Source organism: Macaca nemestrina, chromosome 18 (genome assembly GCF_043159975.1).
Source record: "Macaca nemestrina isolate mMacNem1 chromosome 18, mMacNem.hap1, whole genome shotgun sequence".
Classification (NCBI taxonomy): Eukaryota; Metazoa; Chordata; class Mammalia; order Primates; family Cercopithecidae; genus Macaca; species Macaca nemestrina.
In genome coordinates, this window is record NC_092142.1 from 12,142,702 (window position 1) to 12,161,257 (window position 18,556).

General features: G+C 46.6%; 1 protein-coding gene across 2 annotated transcripts in view; it reads right to left on the reverse strand.

Annotated features, from left to right (window-relative positions):
* LOC105467755 (zinc finger CCCH-type containing 7A) overlaps positions 1–18,316 on the reverse strand; it is a 49,845-nt gene extending 31,529 nt beyond the window's left edge. Inside the window, exons 1-3 of one of the 2 annotated variants that reach the window (XM_071084128.1) lie at positions 17,886–18,316; positions 1,356–1,457; positions 504–543 (exon numbers count right to left, since the gene is read on the reverse strand). In XM_071084128.1, the coding sequence (XP_070940229.1) occupies positions 504–543; positions 1,356–1,423 (108 nt within the window). In that variant the 5' untranslated portion in view covers positions 1,424–1,457; positions 17,886–18,316. Of the gene's footprint in view, positions 1–486; positions 544–1,355; positions 1,458–17,885 lie in introns of those variants that run through there. The other variant, XM_011717450.2, reaches the window with a different exon arrangement.
* Positions 18,317–18,556: the final 240 nt, after the last annotated feature.

Below are 18,556 nucleotides of genomic sequence, written 5' to 3' on the forward strand. Positions count from 1 at the left end.
TGCTGTCAGAACATCTCCTAACAGAAAAAGATGTTCCACACACTCTTTCTCAATAAATTCTGTCCCACTTATTTTCAATGACATGATAAATAATTTTCAAGGGCTCAAAAGATAAATTAATTCAAAACCACACTAACAGATGAAAGAAAATACAGGACAACTGTGCAAGTATGCAAAAAAAAAAAAAAAAAAAAAAAACCTATATAGAAGGGATTGGCAAACTTCTGCAAATGCCCAGACAGTACATGTTTTAGGCTCCATGGGCCATATGGTCTCTGTCAAAACTACCATATGTTGCAAAAACAGCCACAGATAATACATAAACAAATGAGTGTGGCTGTGTTCCAATAAAGCTTTATTTGCAAAAAAAAATGAAATAAAATTAAAAAAAGGACAGCAGGCCAGATTGGGCCCACAAGGCCATCATTTACCAACCCCTGCTACAAATTACAGTTTACAAGCCAGTTGCAGAGCTTTCAAGCAGACCTGCCCGGAGTCATTACCGCATATTGCTCCTGTGTTCCTGGATATGACAGCGGCGACCTAAGAAGAAGAAACAAATTAATTGTAATTATCAAGCTCCTTATCAGGACTTGTTCAGCCAGAAGTCATCTTAAATCTGTGGTTCCATTAGCTTACTACTGGTTCAAGGCATATTTTAAAGACTTCCTCCTCCTTTACTACCATTATTCACAGATGACTACAGTTACGAAAACAAAAAATAAAACACAAAAAAAACTAAACTATTACTTAGTATTTTTTAAGTACAACACTTTACTTTCAAACCTACTTCTATTTTTAAAAACCCTAATTCTTCAAATGCCAAAAAAAAGGTTAAAAATATTACAGAACCACTAACAATATTTGATCCAATTTACTGCAGTATAGAGAGAATGTCTCCTTCCCAGGAAGGAACAAAAAGGCCCTTCTGCCTGGACGTGTCCATCCAAACCACAGCTGTCTCATCATTGACATGCTTCAAGAAGTCCAATTAAACACTGAGCTTCTGAACAGACACGTCTGATCACAGAAGCCCTCTGTGCCGCCAGATGTTCATTTTCAGTCACTTTCCACTCAGCAGCACTCTTCTTAGAACAAATTCAAATTCCTCAGTCTAACATTTTAGGGGAGACTAACAATTATAGCCCTAAAAGCCAGCAACAGTAAGACTTGCTTCCGAATGCAAGAATGTTCAAATGGACGAGAGAAAAAAAGATTGCTAGAATATGGAGTTTCTAACCCAAATTAACTGGACCTATTAAACATGACTAAAGAGTTCTTACCCTCCACAAAACATACATCCACATCAAAGAATTAAGACGCGGCAAGAACACAAGAACTCTTGAAGCTCTTACTGTATGAACTGCAGTCCTTCCTTAATGTTCTGCTGCCTTTTTCTTCTCTCCTCGGACACACTGGACATGTTATCCCACACATCCACTTTCTAAATGAGCAATCTGGAAAGAAACAAGGCAAAAAAGCACATAAGGTACCAGGGCCCCTGGACTCCAATCAAAACACCCATAAATCCAGACCTTCTCACACAATCAACTATGGACACGTCCATTTCTGACTTGACTCCAGGGTCCTGGACAGCAGGGACCCTACGGGAGTCACCTTTGTGGGCCCCCTATGGTCCGACACACCATAAGCACACCGTTTTCACATTCTTTTTTTGAGACGGAGTCTTACTCCATTGCCCAGGCTGGAGTGTAGTGGCGTGATCTTGGCTCACTGCAACTTCCGCCTCCTGGGTTCAAGCAATTCTCCTGTCTCAGCCTCCTGAGTGGCTGGGACTACAGTCGCCTGCCACCACACCTAGTTAATTTTTGTATTTTTAGGAGAGACGGGATTTCACCTTGTTGGTCAAGCTAGACTCGAACTCCTAACCTCAAGTGATCCACCTACCTCGGCCTCCCAAAGTGTGGGATTATAGGTGTGAGCCACGGCGCCCAGCCAGTTTTCACGTTCTTTAAGGCTGAATGGCTATGCAGACTTCATATACCCCTCCTGAGCAGTCTCCAGGAAAAAGTCATGTCTCCCCTTCCTTTCCTCTTCCCTCCTTTGGCTTCAGGTTTTGTTTTTCCCCTGTCTACACGCACGCATAAGCTGTCCCTAGAACAGTTCCAGCCTTGTTTTGCTTCTGGAAGCTCTCCAGAAATAAAAGGGTTTCACATCCGCTTGCCTCCGAGGGAGTCTGACTTCCTTGTAAGCCAAGTTTAAACCTTATACATATTTTGTCCCACAAACTTCCAAAATGATTATTGTTGACACAACAGATAAAATAATGATATACATAAAGTTACTTCTATTGGAATGTTCTGGATGTTAAAATGTTACCTTCAATATAACACTTGCAAATGTCAACACATATCGTTCTTTTGGGCCCCACCTCCACTAATCAATGTTCACTGAGCAGTTCCCCAAGTTCAAGGAGAGCCACAGAGAAGAGATCTGACAGAAAACATCATCTCCCAGTGGCCCAAACGAGTTTCTCAGGCGTGGCATTCTGGCCTAGCTAAGTACTTGTCTTGTGATTGCAGGATGTTGGCAGTATTTCTGCCTCTACCCACTATGCCTGTAACCCCTCACCCCAACCCCACTCACAACCAAAAATGTCTCCAGATATTGTCAAATGTCAGGGTGGGGAAAGCACAATCGGCCCCAGTTGAGAACAACTGACACCTCAAGTTAAGACAACATCTTACACATAAACCATGTATTTGGACCTAGGTGACAGGAAGGGAAATTCCACTCATGTTTCAAACACATTGCTGAAATTTTTTAGTTTCATTATTGCTTGGCATTTGCAGTTTTATTTTTAAATCTCATTTTTTTGGCTGGGCGCGGTGGCTCAAGCCTGTAATCCCAGTACTTTGGGAGGCCGAGACGGGCGGATCACGAGGTCAGGAGATCGAGACCATCCTGGCTAACACGGTGAAACCCCGTCTCTACTAAAAAAAAAAAAAAAATACAAAAAACTAGCCGGGCGAGGTGGCGGGCGCCTGTAGTCCCAGCTACTCCGGAGGCTGAGGCAGGAGAATGGCGTGAACCCGGCAGGCGGAGCTTGCAGTGAGCAGAGATCCGGCCACTGCACTCCAGCGTGGGCGACAGAGCGAGACTCCGTCTCAAAAAAAAAAAAAAAAAAAAAAAAAAAAAAAAAAAAAAAAAATCTCTTTTTTTTTTTTAAGTATAAGGGTGAGATGGGGGTTGGAATGTCCCAAATGCTGGTAACTGGTGCTAATCCCTTTCTTCTTTGAAACACTGTCAGTTCTCAATATTTTTGTCCTATAAAGTTGATACTTTACTGAAGTGTTTACATGGGAAAGGATATGACATAGGGGACTTGCTTTAAAATACTCCAGCAACAAAAAAAGGCGGGGGGGGGGGGCGCTGGGTGTGAGGTGGGGAGGAAACAGCAGAACGCTGATAACCACGGGAGAAGTGCAGGGGATTCTTCAGTACTAGTCTCTGGACTTTGTAGGTGTTTGAAACATTACAAAATAAGAAGTTTAAGAAATCCATGACACTAGAGTAAAATGACACTATTTCTGGGATGTGCTTTTAAAACAGTTTAGCCAAAAGGCAGGTAGCTGGGTGGAAATAAAACAAGAATGCCAAAAATACGGATAATGGTTCCAGCTGGATGAGGGGGCATGGAAGCTCATTCTGCCCTTCTATCTACTTGGACATGTCCACCCATGTCCTTATGAGAAGTGTTTTGGTTTTTTTTTAAATTTATATATTTTTTTTAAATGTATAAATGTTTTTTAAAAATTTATATGTACAAAATAATTTAAGGAAGCACTATTTGTAAAAGAAAAAGATTTTTAAAACTAACTCAGGCCACTCATGGTAGCTCACACCTGTAATCCCAGCACTTTGGGAGGCAAAGGCAGGAAGATCATTTGAGCCTAGGAGTTCAAGACCAACCTGGGCAACACAGGGAGACCCCCATCTCTACAAAAAATTTTAAAAGAGGCCAGGAGCAGTGGCTTACACCTGTAATCCAGCACTTTGAGAGGCCAAGGTGGGTGGATCACCTGAGGTCAGGAGTTCGAGACCAGTCTGACCAACATGGAGAAACCCCATCTCTACTGAAAATACAAAATTAGCCAGGCATGGTGGTGCGTGCCTATAATCCCAGTTATTTGGGAGGCTGAGGCAGGAGAATCGCTTGAACCTGGTAGTCGGATGTTGCAGTGAGCCAAGATCGCACCATTGCACTCCACTGGGCAACAAGAGTGACTCTCTGTCTCAAAACAAAACAAAACAAAACAAAAAAACAAAAAAAGTTCGTGGGACGTGGTGGTTCATGCCTATAATCCCAGCACTTTGGGAGACTGAGGCGGGTGGATCACCTGAGGTCAGGAGTTCCAGACCAGCCTGATCAACATGCGGAAACCTACTAAAAATACAAAATTAGCCAGGTGTGGTGGTGCATGCCTGTAATCCCAGCTACTCCGGAGGCTGGGGCAAGAGAATCGCTTGAACTCGAGAGGTGGAGGTTGCGGTGAGCTGAGATGGTGCCACGGCACTCCAGCCTGGGCAACAAGGGTGAAACTCCGTCTCAAAATAAATAAATAAACAAAAAATATAAAGATTAGCTAGGCATGGTGGCATGCACCTGTAGTCCTAGCTACTCAGGAGGCTGAGGTGGGAGGACTGATGGAGCCTGTGAGGTCGAGGTTGCAGTGAGCTGTAATCATGCCACTGCACTCCAGCCTGGGTGACAGAGTAAGACCCTGTCTCAAAAAAAAGAATAAATAAATAAAAATAAAGTAAACGGGTGTTGTGGTGCGTACCTGTAGTCCCAGCTACTCAGAAGATGGAGACAGGAGGATGGCTTGAACCCAGGAGGTCAAGGCTGTAATGAGCTACGATTGGGCCACTGCACTCCTGCCTGGGTGAGAAAGTGAGACCCTGTCTCAAAAGTAGTATTTTTTTAAAAAACTTACCCAATGTCTATCAAAAACGAAATGCCTGAAGAAATTATAGGGAAAAAAAAAAAAAAGATGAGGCATATAAGAATCCATGATATGATCTGTTTTGTTTTGTTTTGTTTTTTGAGACGGAGTCTCACTCTGTCAAGCAGGCTGGAGTGCAATGGCATGATCTCTGTTCACTGCAACCTCCGCCTCGTGGCTTCACGCCATTCTCCTGCCTCAGCCTCCCAAGTAGCTGGGACTACAGGTGCCCGCCACCACGCCCAGCTAATTTTTTGTATTTTTAGTAGAGATGGGGTTTCACTGTGTTAGCCAGGATGGTCTCGATCTCCTGACCTCGTGAGTGATCCGCCCGCCTCGGCCTCCCAAAGTGCTGGCATTACAAGTGTGAGCCACCGTGCCTGGCCATTTTGTTTTTTTTTAAGTGGCAGGTAGGTATATATATTGACATATGCTTGTGTGGACATAAAATAGCTCCAGATGGAATCATGGAGACTACAGCAGTAGTGGAAGACTGAGGGCTGGAACAGGGGTAGGGCGAGGTCTTTTCAATTTATATGTTCAAAACTTTTGTTTTATTTGGAGCCACGTAAATGAATTACCTCTGTACAAAAATTAAACAAATTTTTTAAAGTTTATGTATCCTCTGAGCCCTTCCTTGGAAAGATGACTTAAGGGACCACCGGGCTTTTGTTTGTTTTAGCTAAAACAGGGCAATTTAATTAGAGTTCGAACTGTAGAGCTCAGAGGAACCCAGAGTAGTCTTCAGGGTGCCAGAGCAGTCAGGCCAGAAGGAGGGAACCAAAGAAAAGGATGCCCGAAACCAGGACGATGGCCATACTGTTCAGTGAATGATGTACCTTTCTCTCAGCCTCTGTCTAGCCAAGGTGGGGAACTGGTTTGAGGTTGACTCAGAAAGTTAATCTGCTGGTTAAGAATGGACTCCTGGGTACTGATACCTGCCAAGTTTATAGCCTTAAAGCTATTTTCCCCAGAAAGTGTTAGAGAACCTCGAACCTCAACCTTATACACAAAAGGCATGTGGCAAAGAGCTGACACCACAAGTAAGTGATTGAAAGGAAATGGAAAATGGATACAGACATTTTTAATGCACAAAATACACCCCTTTATATGTTTAAAGATCTAGGATCATAGTATCAGGAATATTGAAATATAACATGACAGAAGATTTCATCTTCAGTCGTTTTTTAAGTTTCCCCAAAAACTTTTATTTTGAAAGTTCTCAAACACACAGTAAAGTTAAAAAAAAAAAATTACAATACTATATGCCCAAACGTACAATTAATGTTTTGTGCGATCACATCTGCCCATCTTTATCTACCGGCTCATCCTTCTGTTCATTCATCAGTCCATCTTACTGTTTTAATAAATTTCAAAGTGAGCTGCAGACACCTAAACATCTCAGCACACACTTCAGTAACTAGAGATCAATATTTGTTTACAGTTTTGTTTTTCAAGATAAAACACACAAATCTTAATGTGAATTTTGACAAACTCATGTGACCCAAAGCCCTATCAGGATATAGACCAGCACTTTGGGAGGCCAAGGCAGGAGGATCATTTGAGCCCAGGAGTATGAGAACAGCCTGGGCAAGATGGAGAGACCCCATCTCTACAAAAAAACAAAAAAGAAAATAAGCCAGGTGTGGTGGTATGTGCCTGTAGTCCTAGCTACTCAGGAGGCTAAGGCAAGAGGACTGATTAAGCCCAGGAGTTGGAGGCTGCAGCAAGCTGCCGACCGCGCCACTACACCTCAACTTGGGCAACAGAACAAGATCTTGTCTCTCTTTTTTTTTTTTTTTTTTTTTTTTTTGAGACGGAGTCTCGCTGTGTCTCCCAGGCTGGAGTGCAGTGGCGCGATCTCGGCTCACTGCAAGCTCCGCCCCCTGGGTTCACGCCATTCTCCCGACTCAGCCTCCCAAGTAGCTGGGACTACAGGCGCCCGCTACCACACCCGGCTAATTTTTTTTGTATTTTTAGTAGAGACGGGGTTTCACCGTGTTAGCCAGGATAGTCTCGATCTCCTGACCTCGTGATCCACCCGCCTCGGCCTCCCAAAGTGCTGGGATTACAGGCTTGAGCCACCGCGCCCGGCCAGATCTTGTCTCTTAAAAAAGAAAAGATAAGACCATTAACTGTCACTCTAGAGAAAATTCCCTCGTGCCCCTTCCCCAAACTACTACTGTAATTTCTTTTTTCCTCACCATTTATTAGCTCTACCTGTGAAATAACCTGCCCCACACACACACCCCTTTGTGTTTTGGATTTTTTTTTTTTTTTTTTTTTTTTTTTTGAGACAAGGTCTTACTGTCATCCAGGCTGGAGTACAGTGGTGTGATCACAGCTCATTGCAACCTCGAACTTCTGGTCTCAAGCGATCCTTCCCCATCAGCCCCTTCAGTAGCTGAGACTACAAGTGTGCCACCATGCCCAGCTAATTGTGTTAATTCCACAGGGATTAAAAGCACAGGGACTGGCCAGGTGGGGTGGCTCATGCCTGCAACCCCAGTACTTTGGGAGGCCGAGGTGGGCAGATCACCTGAGGTCAGGAGTTTGAGACTAGGCTTGCCAACATGGTGAAACCCTGTCTCTACTAAAAATACAAAAATTAGCCAGGCGTGGTGGCACATGCCTGTAATCCCAGCTACTCGGAAGGCCGAGGTAGGAGAATCGTTTGAACCTGGCAAGCAGCGGTTGCAGTGAGCTGAAATCATGCCATCGCACTCCAGCCCGGGGGACAAGAGCAAGACTTTGTCTCCAAAGAAAAAAAAAAAAAAGCACAGGGATTACAGGTGTGAGCCCCCTTGTCCAGCCCCATACTGCTTTTTTTTAAATAGAAAAAAAGATGTTTAAAAATATACCATCTTATTTTTGGATCCTGTTAAAATCTAGCCTCAATTTTAAAGAAAGAAAGAATTTTACAAAGTCAAACCAACAGTCTCTTTTCTTACTCAGCCTCAGCAGCACTCCCTCCTTGGGGCCCCTCCCTTCAACTTCCACCTCACAGCCCTAGCTAGGTTTGTCCCTACTTCACAGGCCACTCGTCTCCTGCAGGCTGAGGCTCCATCTCCACAGATCTCTCACTTTGAGAGCCCTGAGGACCCACTCTTGAGATCTCCTGGAGCCATACTCTCCCATACAGGGCCTCCCTCCACCAGATAGATGTCAAATGCCCTCATTGAGGGCCCCATGACAACTCACATCCATCCCAAGGCAGACCCTCCGGTCTGTTTGACAGTTCCATTTGAATTTCTCACAGACATCCCAAACTGTCCATTTTAACATGACAGTGAAAAGGAATGTCTCCTTCCCACCCAATCACTTAGCCACCCATTTGCCCTCCTGGAGGGCCACCAACCACTGTTACCAGTCTCAGAAAAGTCCCGACAAATATATATATATATATCTTTTTTTTTTCTTTTTTTTTTTTTGAGATGGAGTCTTGCTTTGTCGCCCAGGCTGGAGTGTAGTGGCGTGATCTCGGCTCACTACTACCTCCACCTCCTGGGTTCAAGCGACTATCCTGCCTCAGCCTCCCAAGTAGCCGGGATTACAGGTGTGCGCCACCACACCCAGCTAATTTTTGTATTTTTAGTAGAGATGGGGTTTCACCATGTTGGTCAAGCAGATCTCAAAACTCCTGACCTTGTGATCTACCTGCCTTGGCCTCCCAAAGCGCTGGGATTACAGGCATGAGCCACCGTGCCTGGCCCGACAAAGATATTCTATAGAACGATTCTGTATCTTGATTGTGGGAGTGGTTACATGAATTTATGCATGGGATAAAACTGCGTAATACTATACACACACACACACACACACACACACGAGTGCTGGTTAAAACCCACTGAGGCCTGTAGTTTGGTTAACAGTATTATACTAATGTCAATTTCCTGGTTGTCTGACAGTGTGCTACAGTTATATGTCACCATTGAAGGAAGCAGGGGTGAAGGGTTCATGGGACTCTATGTACTACTTTTGCAACTTCCTGTGAGTCTATAATTATTTCAAAACAAAAAGTTAAAAGTATTCTGTGTATATGTTTTTTTTTGAGACGAACTCTCACTCTGTCACCCAGGCTGGAGTGCAATGACACGATCTCAACTCACTGCAACCTCTGCTTTCCGGGTTCAAGCAATTCTTCTGCCTCAGCCTCCCAAGTAGCTGGGATTACAGGCACACACTACCATGCTTGGCTAATTTTTGTTATTTCTGTAGAGACAGCGTTTCACCATGTCAGCCAGCTGGTCTTGAACTCCTGACCTCAGGTGATCGGCCTGCCTCAGCCTCCCAAAGTGCTGGAATTACAGGCGTGAGCCACCACGCCCAGCAGTGTATATGTTCTTCTTTATTCAAACTGGAGCTACCAGCAAGTTCTGTACCCCACTGTCTTCATGGAGTATCTAATCAGTGTGTTTTCAATACACACTCAGCGTTCTATGATATGCCTGTACCACAATTTTACCAGGCCTCTGGTGATGGACCTTCTGGTTGTTTCCAATCTTTAAAGGTCACCATGTGCACGGGGCATTTCATACACATCTAAGTAACCCTTTAAAGAACTTTTATAGGATAGGCCGGCCATGGTGGCTCACGCCTCCCAGCACTTTGGGAGGCCGAGGCAGGCAGATCACTTGAGGTCAGGAGTTCCAGACCAGCCTGGCCAACATGGTGAAACCCCATCTCTACTAAAAATACAAAAATTAACCAGGTGTGGTGGCACACGCCTGTAATCCCAGCTGCTCGAGAGGCTAAGGCAGGAGAAACACTGGAACCTGGGAGGTGGAGGCTACAGTGAGCAGAGATCGTGCCACTGCATTCCACCTGAACTTAAGAGCGAGACTCCATCTCAGAAAAAAAAAAAAAAAAAAGAATTTCTAAAGGATAAAGGGCATATGTATTTATTTTGCCAGCTATTGCCACAATACACCGAGCGATACTCCCACTAACAATGCACAGGATTCCTGGTTCACTGCTTCATTCAGGCATTATCAAATGTGTGAATCCTTGTTAACCAAAAAAGTGAGAAACAGTGTGGCAATGTGATGAGGCTGGTTTGTTTTAATCTCTCATTATCAAGGCTGAGCGTCCTTTCAGATTTAAGAATTATCTGTACTTCCTTGTCTGTGAATTGTTTGCTCATATCCTCTGCTCATTTTTCTTCCAGGCTGAGCTTTACTTATTTATGGAAGCTCTTTATATATTGAGGAAAATAGTCCTTTTTGATGTTGGTGTTTTTCCCAATTTGATGTCAATCTTTTGACTTTGGTTATTTTTGACAGCAAAGGTTTTTCATTGTTGTTGTTATTGTTTTTTGAGATGGAGTTTCACTCTTAATGCCCAGGCTAGAGTGCAATGGCACGATCTCGGCTCATTGCAACCTCCACCTCCCAGGTTCAAGCAATTCTTCTGCCTCAGCCTCCCAAGTAGCTGCGATTACAGGCATGCGCCAAAATGCCCAGCTAATTTTGTATTTTTAGTAGAGACGGGGTTTCTCCATGTTGGTCAGGCTGGTCTTGAACTCCTGACCTCAGGTGATCTTCCCACCTCAGCCTCTCAAAGTGCTGGGATTACAGGCATGAGCCACCGTGCCCTGCCTTTTTTAAATTTTTTTTTTTTTTTAAGTAGCTGAATTTATCAGTACTTCCTTTTATGGCTCCTAGATTCTGACATACTCAGAAATACTTTCCCCACTCTGAGATTATAAAATACTCACTCCTCTCATATTTTCTTCTAGTACGTGTTTCATCTTGAAGTATTTTTTAAATCTACCCCACCATTTTACTACAAAGAGTGATGTAGGGGCCGGGCACGGTGACTCACGCCTGTAATCCCAACACTTTGGGAGGCCAAGGCAGGTGGATCACCTGAAGTCAAGAGTTCGAGACGAGCCTGGCCAACACAGCGAAACCCCGTCTCTACTAAAAATACAAAAATTAGCTGGGCACGGTGGGAAGCGCCTGTAATCCCAGCTACTCCGGAGGCTGAGGCATGAGAATCCCTTGAACCCAGGAGGCAGAGGGTGCAGTGAGCCAAGATAACGCCATTGCACTCCAGTCTGGGCCACAGAGCGACATTCTGCCTCAAAAATAAGTAAGTAAAATAAGTAAAAAATAAAAATAAACATCAGCCCAGACTGGGGGCACCTTCCTGTATGTAGTCTCAGCTACTCAGAGGTTGAGGGAGGAAGATCGCTTAAGCCCAGGGGTTCAAGGCTCAGCAAGCTACAATCACACCACTGCACTCCAGCCTGGGGTACAGAGCGAAACCCTGTCTCTAAAATAAATTTTAAAACACACACACACACACACACACCCACACACACACACACCCTAATTCTTGCACTCTGCTTAAGACCCTTCAGCGGTTGCTCGGGACGCTGGATGAAGCCTTGCCTCCGTAGGGTGACCTAGCAGATCCCCTCCCCAAGCCATGCAGCTCCTCCCTCCCCCAGTTTCACACATGAGGCTCCTGTCATACTGACCTTTTAAGAGCTCTCAGAACAAGTCAGGCACTCCATGCTTCTAAGTCACTGTGTTTGTTGCTCCCTCTGCCCAAAATACACTTACCAGCTCTCCACAGGGCTGGCTCCTTTTCATCCATCCAGAAGTGGGCTTAAATAACACTGTTAGGGACCTTCCCTTGCCACCCTAAACTGCTGCCTCACCCCAGTCTCACCCCTCTTATTCACTTCAGCAGGTACCTGATACTTCTTAGCCTTCATTGTAAGAACAACATCTGGGTGCAGCTCAACAAATACTTGAACGAAAGAATGAAGTAAGTGGCCCAGTGTAAAGAGAATGCCTCATACAAAGTTCAGAGACCCAGGAGATAGAAGCTGGTAAAATTGTTCACAAAAAGCAAGCGTGGGCCAGGCGCGGTGGCTCAAGCCTGTAATCCCAGCACTCTGGGAGGCTGAGGCAGGCAGATCACGAAGTCGAGAGATCGAGACCATCCTGGCTAACACAGTGAAACCCCGTCTCTACTAAAACTACAAAAAATTAGCCAAGCGTGGTGGCAGGCACCTGTGGTCCCAGCTACTCGGGAGGCTGAAGCAGGAGAATGACGTGAACCCGGGAGGCGGAGCTTGCAGTGAGCTGAGATCGGGCCCCACTGCACTCCAGCCTGGGCGACACAGCAAGACTTCGCTTCAAAAAAAAAAAAAAGCAAGTGTGAAGAAGGAGGGTGCCCGGTAGGAAATGACTGCCTGCAAACAGAGCTGGCTATGGTGGGGCTTGGCCTCCAACCCTTTGGGGGAACAAGGTGGGAAGTGAATTAATATAGTGGGAACTGGCTGGAGACAGCGATTGAAAAAAACCTGAAACCATAAGCAACTCCTCAAGTTATACAATGACAAGTTTCACTGATCCCCTCTCCTCCTAAATAAAAAAGAATTCCAGGGAAGAAGGCACTTTGTTTTTTTGTTTTGTCTTTGAGACAGTGTCTCCCTATGTTGCCCAGGTTGCAGTGCAGTGGCACAATCACAGCTCACTGCAGCCTCGACCTCCAGAGCTCAATCCTCCCACCTCAGCCTCCCAAGTAGCTGGGACTACAAGTACATGCCACTATACCTGAATAACTGTTGTATTTTTTGTAGAGACAGAGTCTCACTGTATTGCCCAGGCTGGTCTCAAACTTCTGGGCTCAAGCAATCCACCCGCCTTAGCCTCCCAAAGTATTAGGATTACAGGTGTGACCCATGCCTGGCCCAAGGAGAGACACTTTGAACAGTTCATTTTAAAGCAACAAACTCAATTAAATAGGAATTTCATTAAATTAACTGAACTCTTACAAACTGGAATATCATCTGTCTGGGATCAGCTGATTTAAAATTTGTTACTAATCCTGAAGTTATGTAAGATCTCAAGGTATCCTGGATCTTCAGAATTCCCTTACTATTTACTCAGTGCCTAGTAGGTTAAACTCATTATCACAAAGTCTAGTACAATGTTGGTAACTAGACAAATATATCCACATCCATGAGTTTTTGACCTTACATGGTAACTTTAGACACTAGCTCTCATTAACAGAAGACATCAAGGTAAGGGAAATGTGACTGCAACATACTGAGACAGAAATAGTACCTCTTACTGGATGCCAGGCACTGTTCTACATGCTTTATACGTATTAAGTCATTTAATCCTCCTGCTAACCTTAAGTGACAGGTACTATAAAGAAACTGAAATACAGATAAGTGACGCAACTGGCCCAGGATTACAGCTAGGAAGTAGCAGAGCTCGATTTCAAAGGCAGACAGCCTGGCTCCAAGCCTGAGTGCCTATCCACCTGGCTCTTCTGAACATTATGCGCCAATGACGCCTGGAGGGGGGTGAGCACCTGTCTAGGGTGACCCTGGGCTGGGCTCTGAAAGACAAATATGGCTCTGATGAACAGGTGGGCACTTTGAAGCCATTCAGGAGAAATGAAAGAAACACAAGCATGCGTGTGCGCACGTGCACACAAAAAGATATGCTCAACAGACATCATTTAACGCAACTCAGACAAAGTGATGAAGCAGAGGGCTTTCACAGGAATGCAGTAGGCCAGGAGTCAGGACATCACTCCAGGGAAAATCTTTCAAGGCGATATGCTCCACCCAGAACATAATGTATTTAAATACAAATAATATTAAAACAGCCTTACAAGACATGCTAACACAGGACCAAAGTGTCCCACTGAATGCAGTGCAGAGGTCACCTAGCACAGCATTTGTACTTTTGCCTAAAAAGGTATCACTACATTTCAAGTGAAAAATTACAGGCTGGGTGCAGTGGCTCATGCCTGTAATCCCAACACTTTGGGAGGCTGAGGTGGGAGGATCACTTCAGGACAGGAGTTTGAGACCAGCCTGGGCAACACAGGAGACCCCATCTCTACAAAAAAACTTTTAAAAATTAAATGGGCATGGTGGTGTAGACCTGTAGTGCCAGCTACTTGGGAGACTGAGGTAGAAGGATTGCTTGAGGCCAGGAGTTTGAGGTCGCAGCAAACTATGACTATGCCACTATACTCCAGCCTGGGTGTCAGAGCAAGATCCTCTCTCAAAAAAAAGGGAGTTGGGGGGAGGAAAAATGATAGTCCATATTTAATTCTATCCTCAGACTGAAGCCTCTCTGTGTAATATTAATAGCTTTAAAAACAGTAACTACAAAGTAGTTCAAGTATCCTTATTGTCATCCTTGTTTGGCAACAGTGTATTAACTGGCTCTTGCAACACTTACAAAAGCACCTGGGGTACAATGCAAGCCTCAGAAGGCTGCAAACCCAGGTGATAAGACATTAAAGCTGTTGAAGCTCCTACTGGATACTTTATGAAACAGTTTCTCCCTTTTACTGAAAAGGAAAATTTATGAGAGATGGTATGCCAAACAACAGCAGGAAGGTAATGTTACATTTTGGCTGGAGCTCTTCCCCCGACAGGAACTATTCGCTTTGAAATTGCTGTCAGATTTCAGATTCTGTAAGATACAATGTCTGTCAAGAGGCTCCCCCCTGCAAAGAGCCTCCCAAGAGCCTCCTTCTGCACCCAAGCCCCGCTAAGTGGTGGTTTCCAGGAACTTCTCATCTTATCTATGACCTCTGTAGGGAAGAACTCAACAGGAATATTTCATGTAAAATCTTCATGATAAATTATTTGCCTGGGGACACTCATACCACCACGATGTGCCCAAGGAAGTCTTCCCAACCAAGTAAGTGCTGACACCTAACCCCAACACACACCTTCTTACCAACTGTGCTAGATTAATGTCCTGCTCCAAATTCGGGCCTTTTCAGAAAACACAAAGCTTCCCACTTTCTATTTGTGAAAAAGTAACCGCGTTGCTTTACATAAACGAAAATCACCTCATTTAATATGTCTTCTGTGTACATGTAAATTAAAACATGTTATCACTAGCAGTAACTTTTAAACTTCCGGATTAATACTTTAGTATTTCCTCCTTAAAAATTATCTAAAATTTCTTCTTGATTTGCCAACACCTCACTTTAATTTTCATAAGGATTCTGGAGAAAAATATTTTCTACAAAAAAAAAAAAAAAAGGCAAAACAAAACACTTCAAGACATTATCTAGAAGACAAAAGTTTGCTCACATCATACTGTCTCTAGAAAGCACTTTCTAGGGTATCTGTGGCAACAGGATACAGACATCTTTTGTTTCTTTCTTCCTTTACTGAAATGCTCAAAACTTTCCAACAGTCACTCTCACCATCCCTAGAATTGAGAGTTTCTATAATTGATCCTTTTCCACTTATATTGACAATTTAATCCACCCCAATTGGCAGGTTTTAAAATCAGTCAGAATTAAGAATTGTGGAACAATGTAGCTGACAAATCACCATTCTTGTTTGCAAAAACTGACAGAACCTGGGGAATGGGAAAGGAAGAGGGTGTAGGTCTGTGTAAAACCCGAAATTCACTGTAACATGAAGAAATGCAAGAATTCTCCACTTCATTTGGATGGCAGAAAATCAATGGGCTCTTTGCAGAATAAACACACACGCACGCAGACACACACACAAATATTGATAATATTCAGCCTCAGTAACTCATGATCTCATTCTGAGCCAAAACTCATATAACTATTTGTAGCCTCCAGCATACAGCAGATAGGGAAAATTTTTTAACAGGGAAAATACTGTCCATTAACCTGAATTATTCTGCAGATTAGGACAAGACCCCATTGTGCAATTCAGTTCAATAGTTTGGCTCAGGATGAGAAGGAAGAGGCAGTGTATTCTTTGAGAGCCTTAAGGGAAGGAGGCCACAGGCCATCAGAGAAGCAGGAAAGATAAGCAGATAGACATGTGTTCTCAGGGCCACCACCCTTTCAGATGCCCCAGCTGAGCACTGTCCAGTCAAAATACTATACAAAATATACAAAATGAGGCATACATGGCATTGTATGTATGTATGTATGTATGTATGTGGTGAGGGAGTCTCATCTGTTGCCCGGGGAGGAGTGCAATGGTGCAATCTCTGCTCACTGCAACCTCTGTCTCCCGGTTCAAGCGATTCTCCTGCCTCAGCCTCCCCAGTAGCTGGGATTACAGGCGCCTGCCACCACGCCTGGCTAATTTTTGTATTTTTACTAGAGACGGGTTTCACCATGTTGGCCAGGCTGGTCTCGAATTCCTCACCTCAGGTGATGCACCCACCTCATCCTCCCAAAGTACTGGGATTACAGACGTGAGTCACCCCATCCGGCCCATACATGTCATTTTATTTTATTTTATTTTATTTTATTTATTTATTTTTTTTTTGAGACGGAGTCTCGCTCTGTAGCCCAGGCTGGAGTGCAGTGGCCGGATCTCAGCTCACTGCAAGCTCCGCCTCCCGGGTTCACGCCATTCTCCGGCCTCAGCCTCCCGAGTAGCTGGGACTACAGGCGCTGCCACCTCGCCCGGCTAGTTTTTTGTATTTCTTAGTAGAGACGGGGTTTCACCGTGTTATCCAGGATGGTCTCGATCTCCTGACCTCGTGATCCGCCCGTCTCGGCCTCCCAAAGTGCTGGGATTACAGGCTTGAGCCACCGCGCCCGGCCACATGTCATTTTAAATATCCAAATAGCCACACTAAAAAAGGGAAAAAGCAGTGAGATTAACTTTTGTTTTTTTATTTGTTTTGAGACAGTGTCTCGCTCTGTCACCCAGGCTGGAGCGCACTGGCACAATCTCGGCTCACCGAAGCCTCAATCTCCTGGGCTCAAGGGATGCTCCTACCCAAGCCTCCCGAGTAGCAGATTCTCCCACCTTAGCCTCCCGAGTAGCTGACTACAGGCGTGCGCCACCACGCCCGGTTAATTTTTTGTATTTTTTGTAGAGACAGGGGCCTCACTAAGTTGAGCAGGCTGGTCTTGAACTCCTGCAATCAAACGATCCACCTGCCTCAGCCTCCCCAAGTTTTGGGATGACAAGCATGAGCCAGTGCATCCTGCCAAGATTAATTTTAATGATACATTTTCCTTAATCCAGTTTGTCCCAAACATGACCATCTCAACATGCATTTAAGTGTAAGAGATTACCAATGACAACCTTTCCGTTCTTTGTCATCCTAAGTCTTTAAAATCAGATGTACGTTTCACAGCTGGGACCACAACTCAAACTGGCCCCATTTCGTGGGCTCCATCGTCCCAAGCGGCCGGGGGTCAGTGGCCACCGTACTGGGCACGGCAAGGTCCTCCGTGGTTCAATACCGAACGCGGGCAACTCCTTTTTATCCCTAGACAGGTGGGGGCAGGAAAATACCCAACTCCGAGCACATCCACCCAGTCCCCACGCAGGCGCGACCTCGGAGGCCCCGGCCGGGCCTCAGGCGGCCCCACCCCTGCGCTGCCCAGGCCTGACCGGAAGCCCCGCTAATGGGAACTGACAGGTCCCGGTCCCGGTCCTCCCGGGCGGCGCCCCCGCCTCCGCGGACCCCACGGCCTCTCCCCGCCCGGCCCAGGGCTGCACTCCGCGCGAAAAAATAAAAAAAGAAGAGGGGGTAAAAAAAGAGGGATGAGCCCCCAAATTAATGCGCCAAGCTCGCCGCCGGCATCCTTCCCGCCCCCAAGCCCAAGACGCTGACTCGGGGTCCCCGCGATCACCAGAGCAGACAGAAATAACGAAAAAAAAAGGCTTTTTTAGTGAAATCACCAAAAGAGACATTGTGCCGAGGAATGGCAGGCAGAAGTGGGTCACGTTATTCTCGGTGGGGGAAGGGGACGGCGCGCCCACCCGGCCCTCCGCGCGCAGGGCCCCGGCCCCGCTCCTCTCAGGGTCCTCTCGGGTCCGCGGGCCCCGGACCCCGCCGCCCCTCCCCCGCCCCGCCCGCCCGCCCGCCGTCCGTTAACGGCCGCGCGCGGGCACGAGGCGGCGGCGCGCGCGCGGGGGCGCGGGCGCGCACTTCCTTCACCCCAGCGGCGCCCCCCTACTCCTACCTGTGAGGACGACGCGCCGGCCGGCGGCGGAAGGCAGGCGGAGGCGGGCGGCAGCAGGCGGGCGGCGGTGGCGGCGGTGGCGGCGGCGGCGAGGCCCGGGTGCGCGCTCGCAGCTCTCCTTCGGTTAGCGGCGGCTGCGGCGGCTCGGCTGCGCCCGCGGCGGCGCCCTCTGGCGGCGGGAGGCCGCACTTGCCGCCCGAGAGACGCCGCCATTGGCTGCGCCGGAGCTACGGGCTGGGGGCGGTGGCGCCACGTCTGACTGGAGGCAGGGACCTGGGCGCGCCGTTCAATCCGGAGCCCCGGCGTCGAAGCGCGGCCCACCGGGGGAGCCAATGGGAAGGCCACGTTGCGCACTGGACGCGCTCGGACTCAAGACGGATTAACCAGCACCTGGGTGTTCTGGGGCCTCGCCGGGGCCGCGGCCTGATGAGAAGCGCGAGGAGGTAGAACAGCGTCCAGCGGGGAGAGGAGCTGTAGTCGGCATCGGGAAGCCCATCCTGGAGCCTGCGTACCTTGGCGAGTCCTCATCCGGGGCGCCGTGCTGTGCGAAGAGTAACGCTGCATCCTCAGAACAACCGTGATTGTCCTCATCCCTACCGATGAGGAACGGAGGCGCGGAGCCCCGCGGCAGCCGGGGGTCCAAAGACAGCCTCCTTCCAGTTCCATCTACC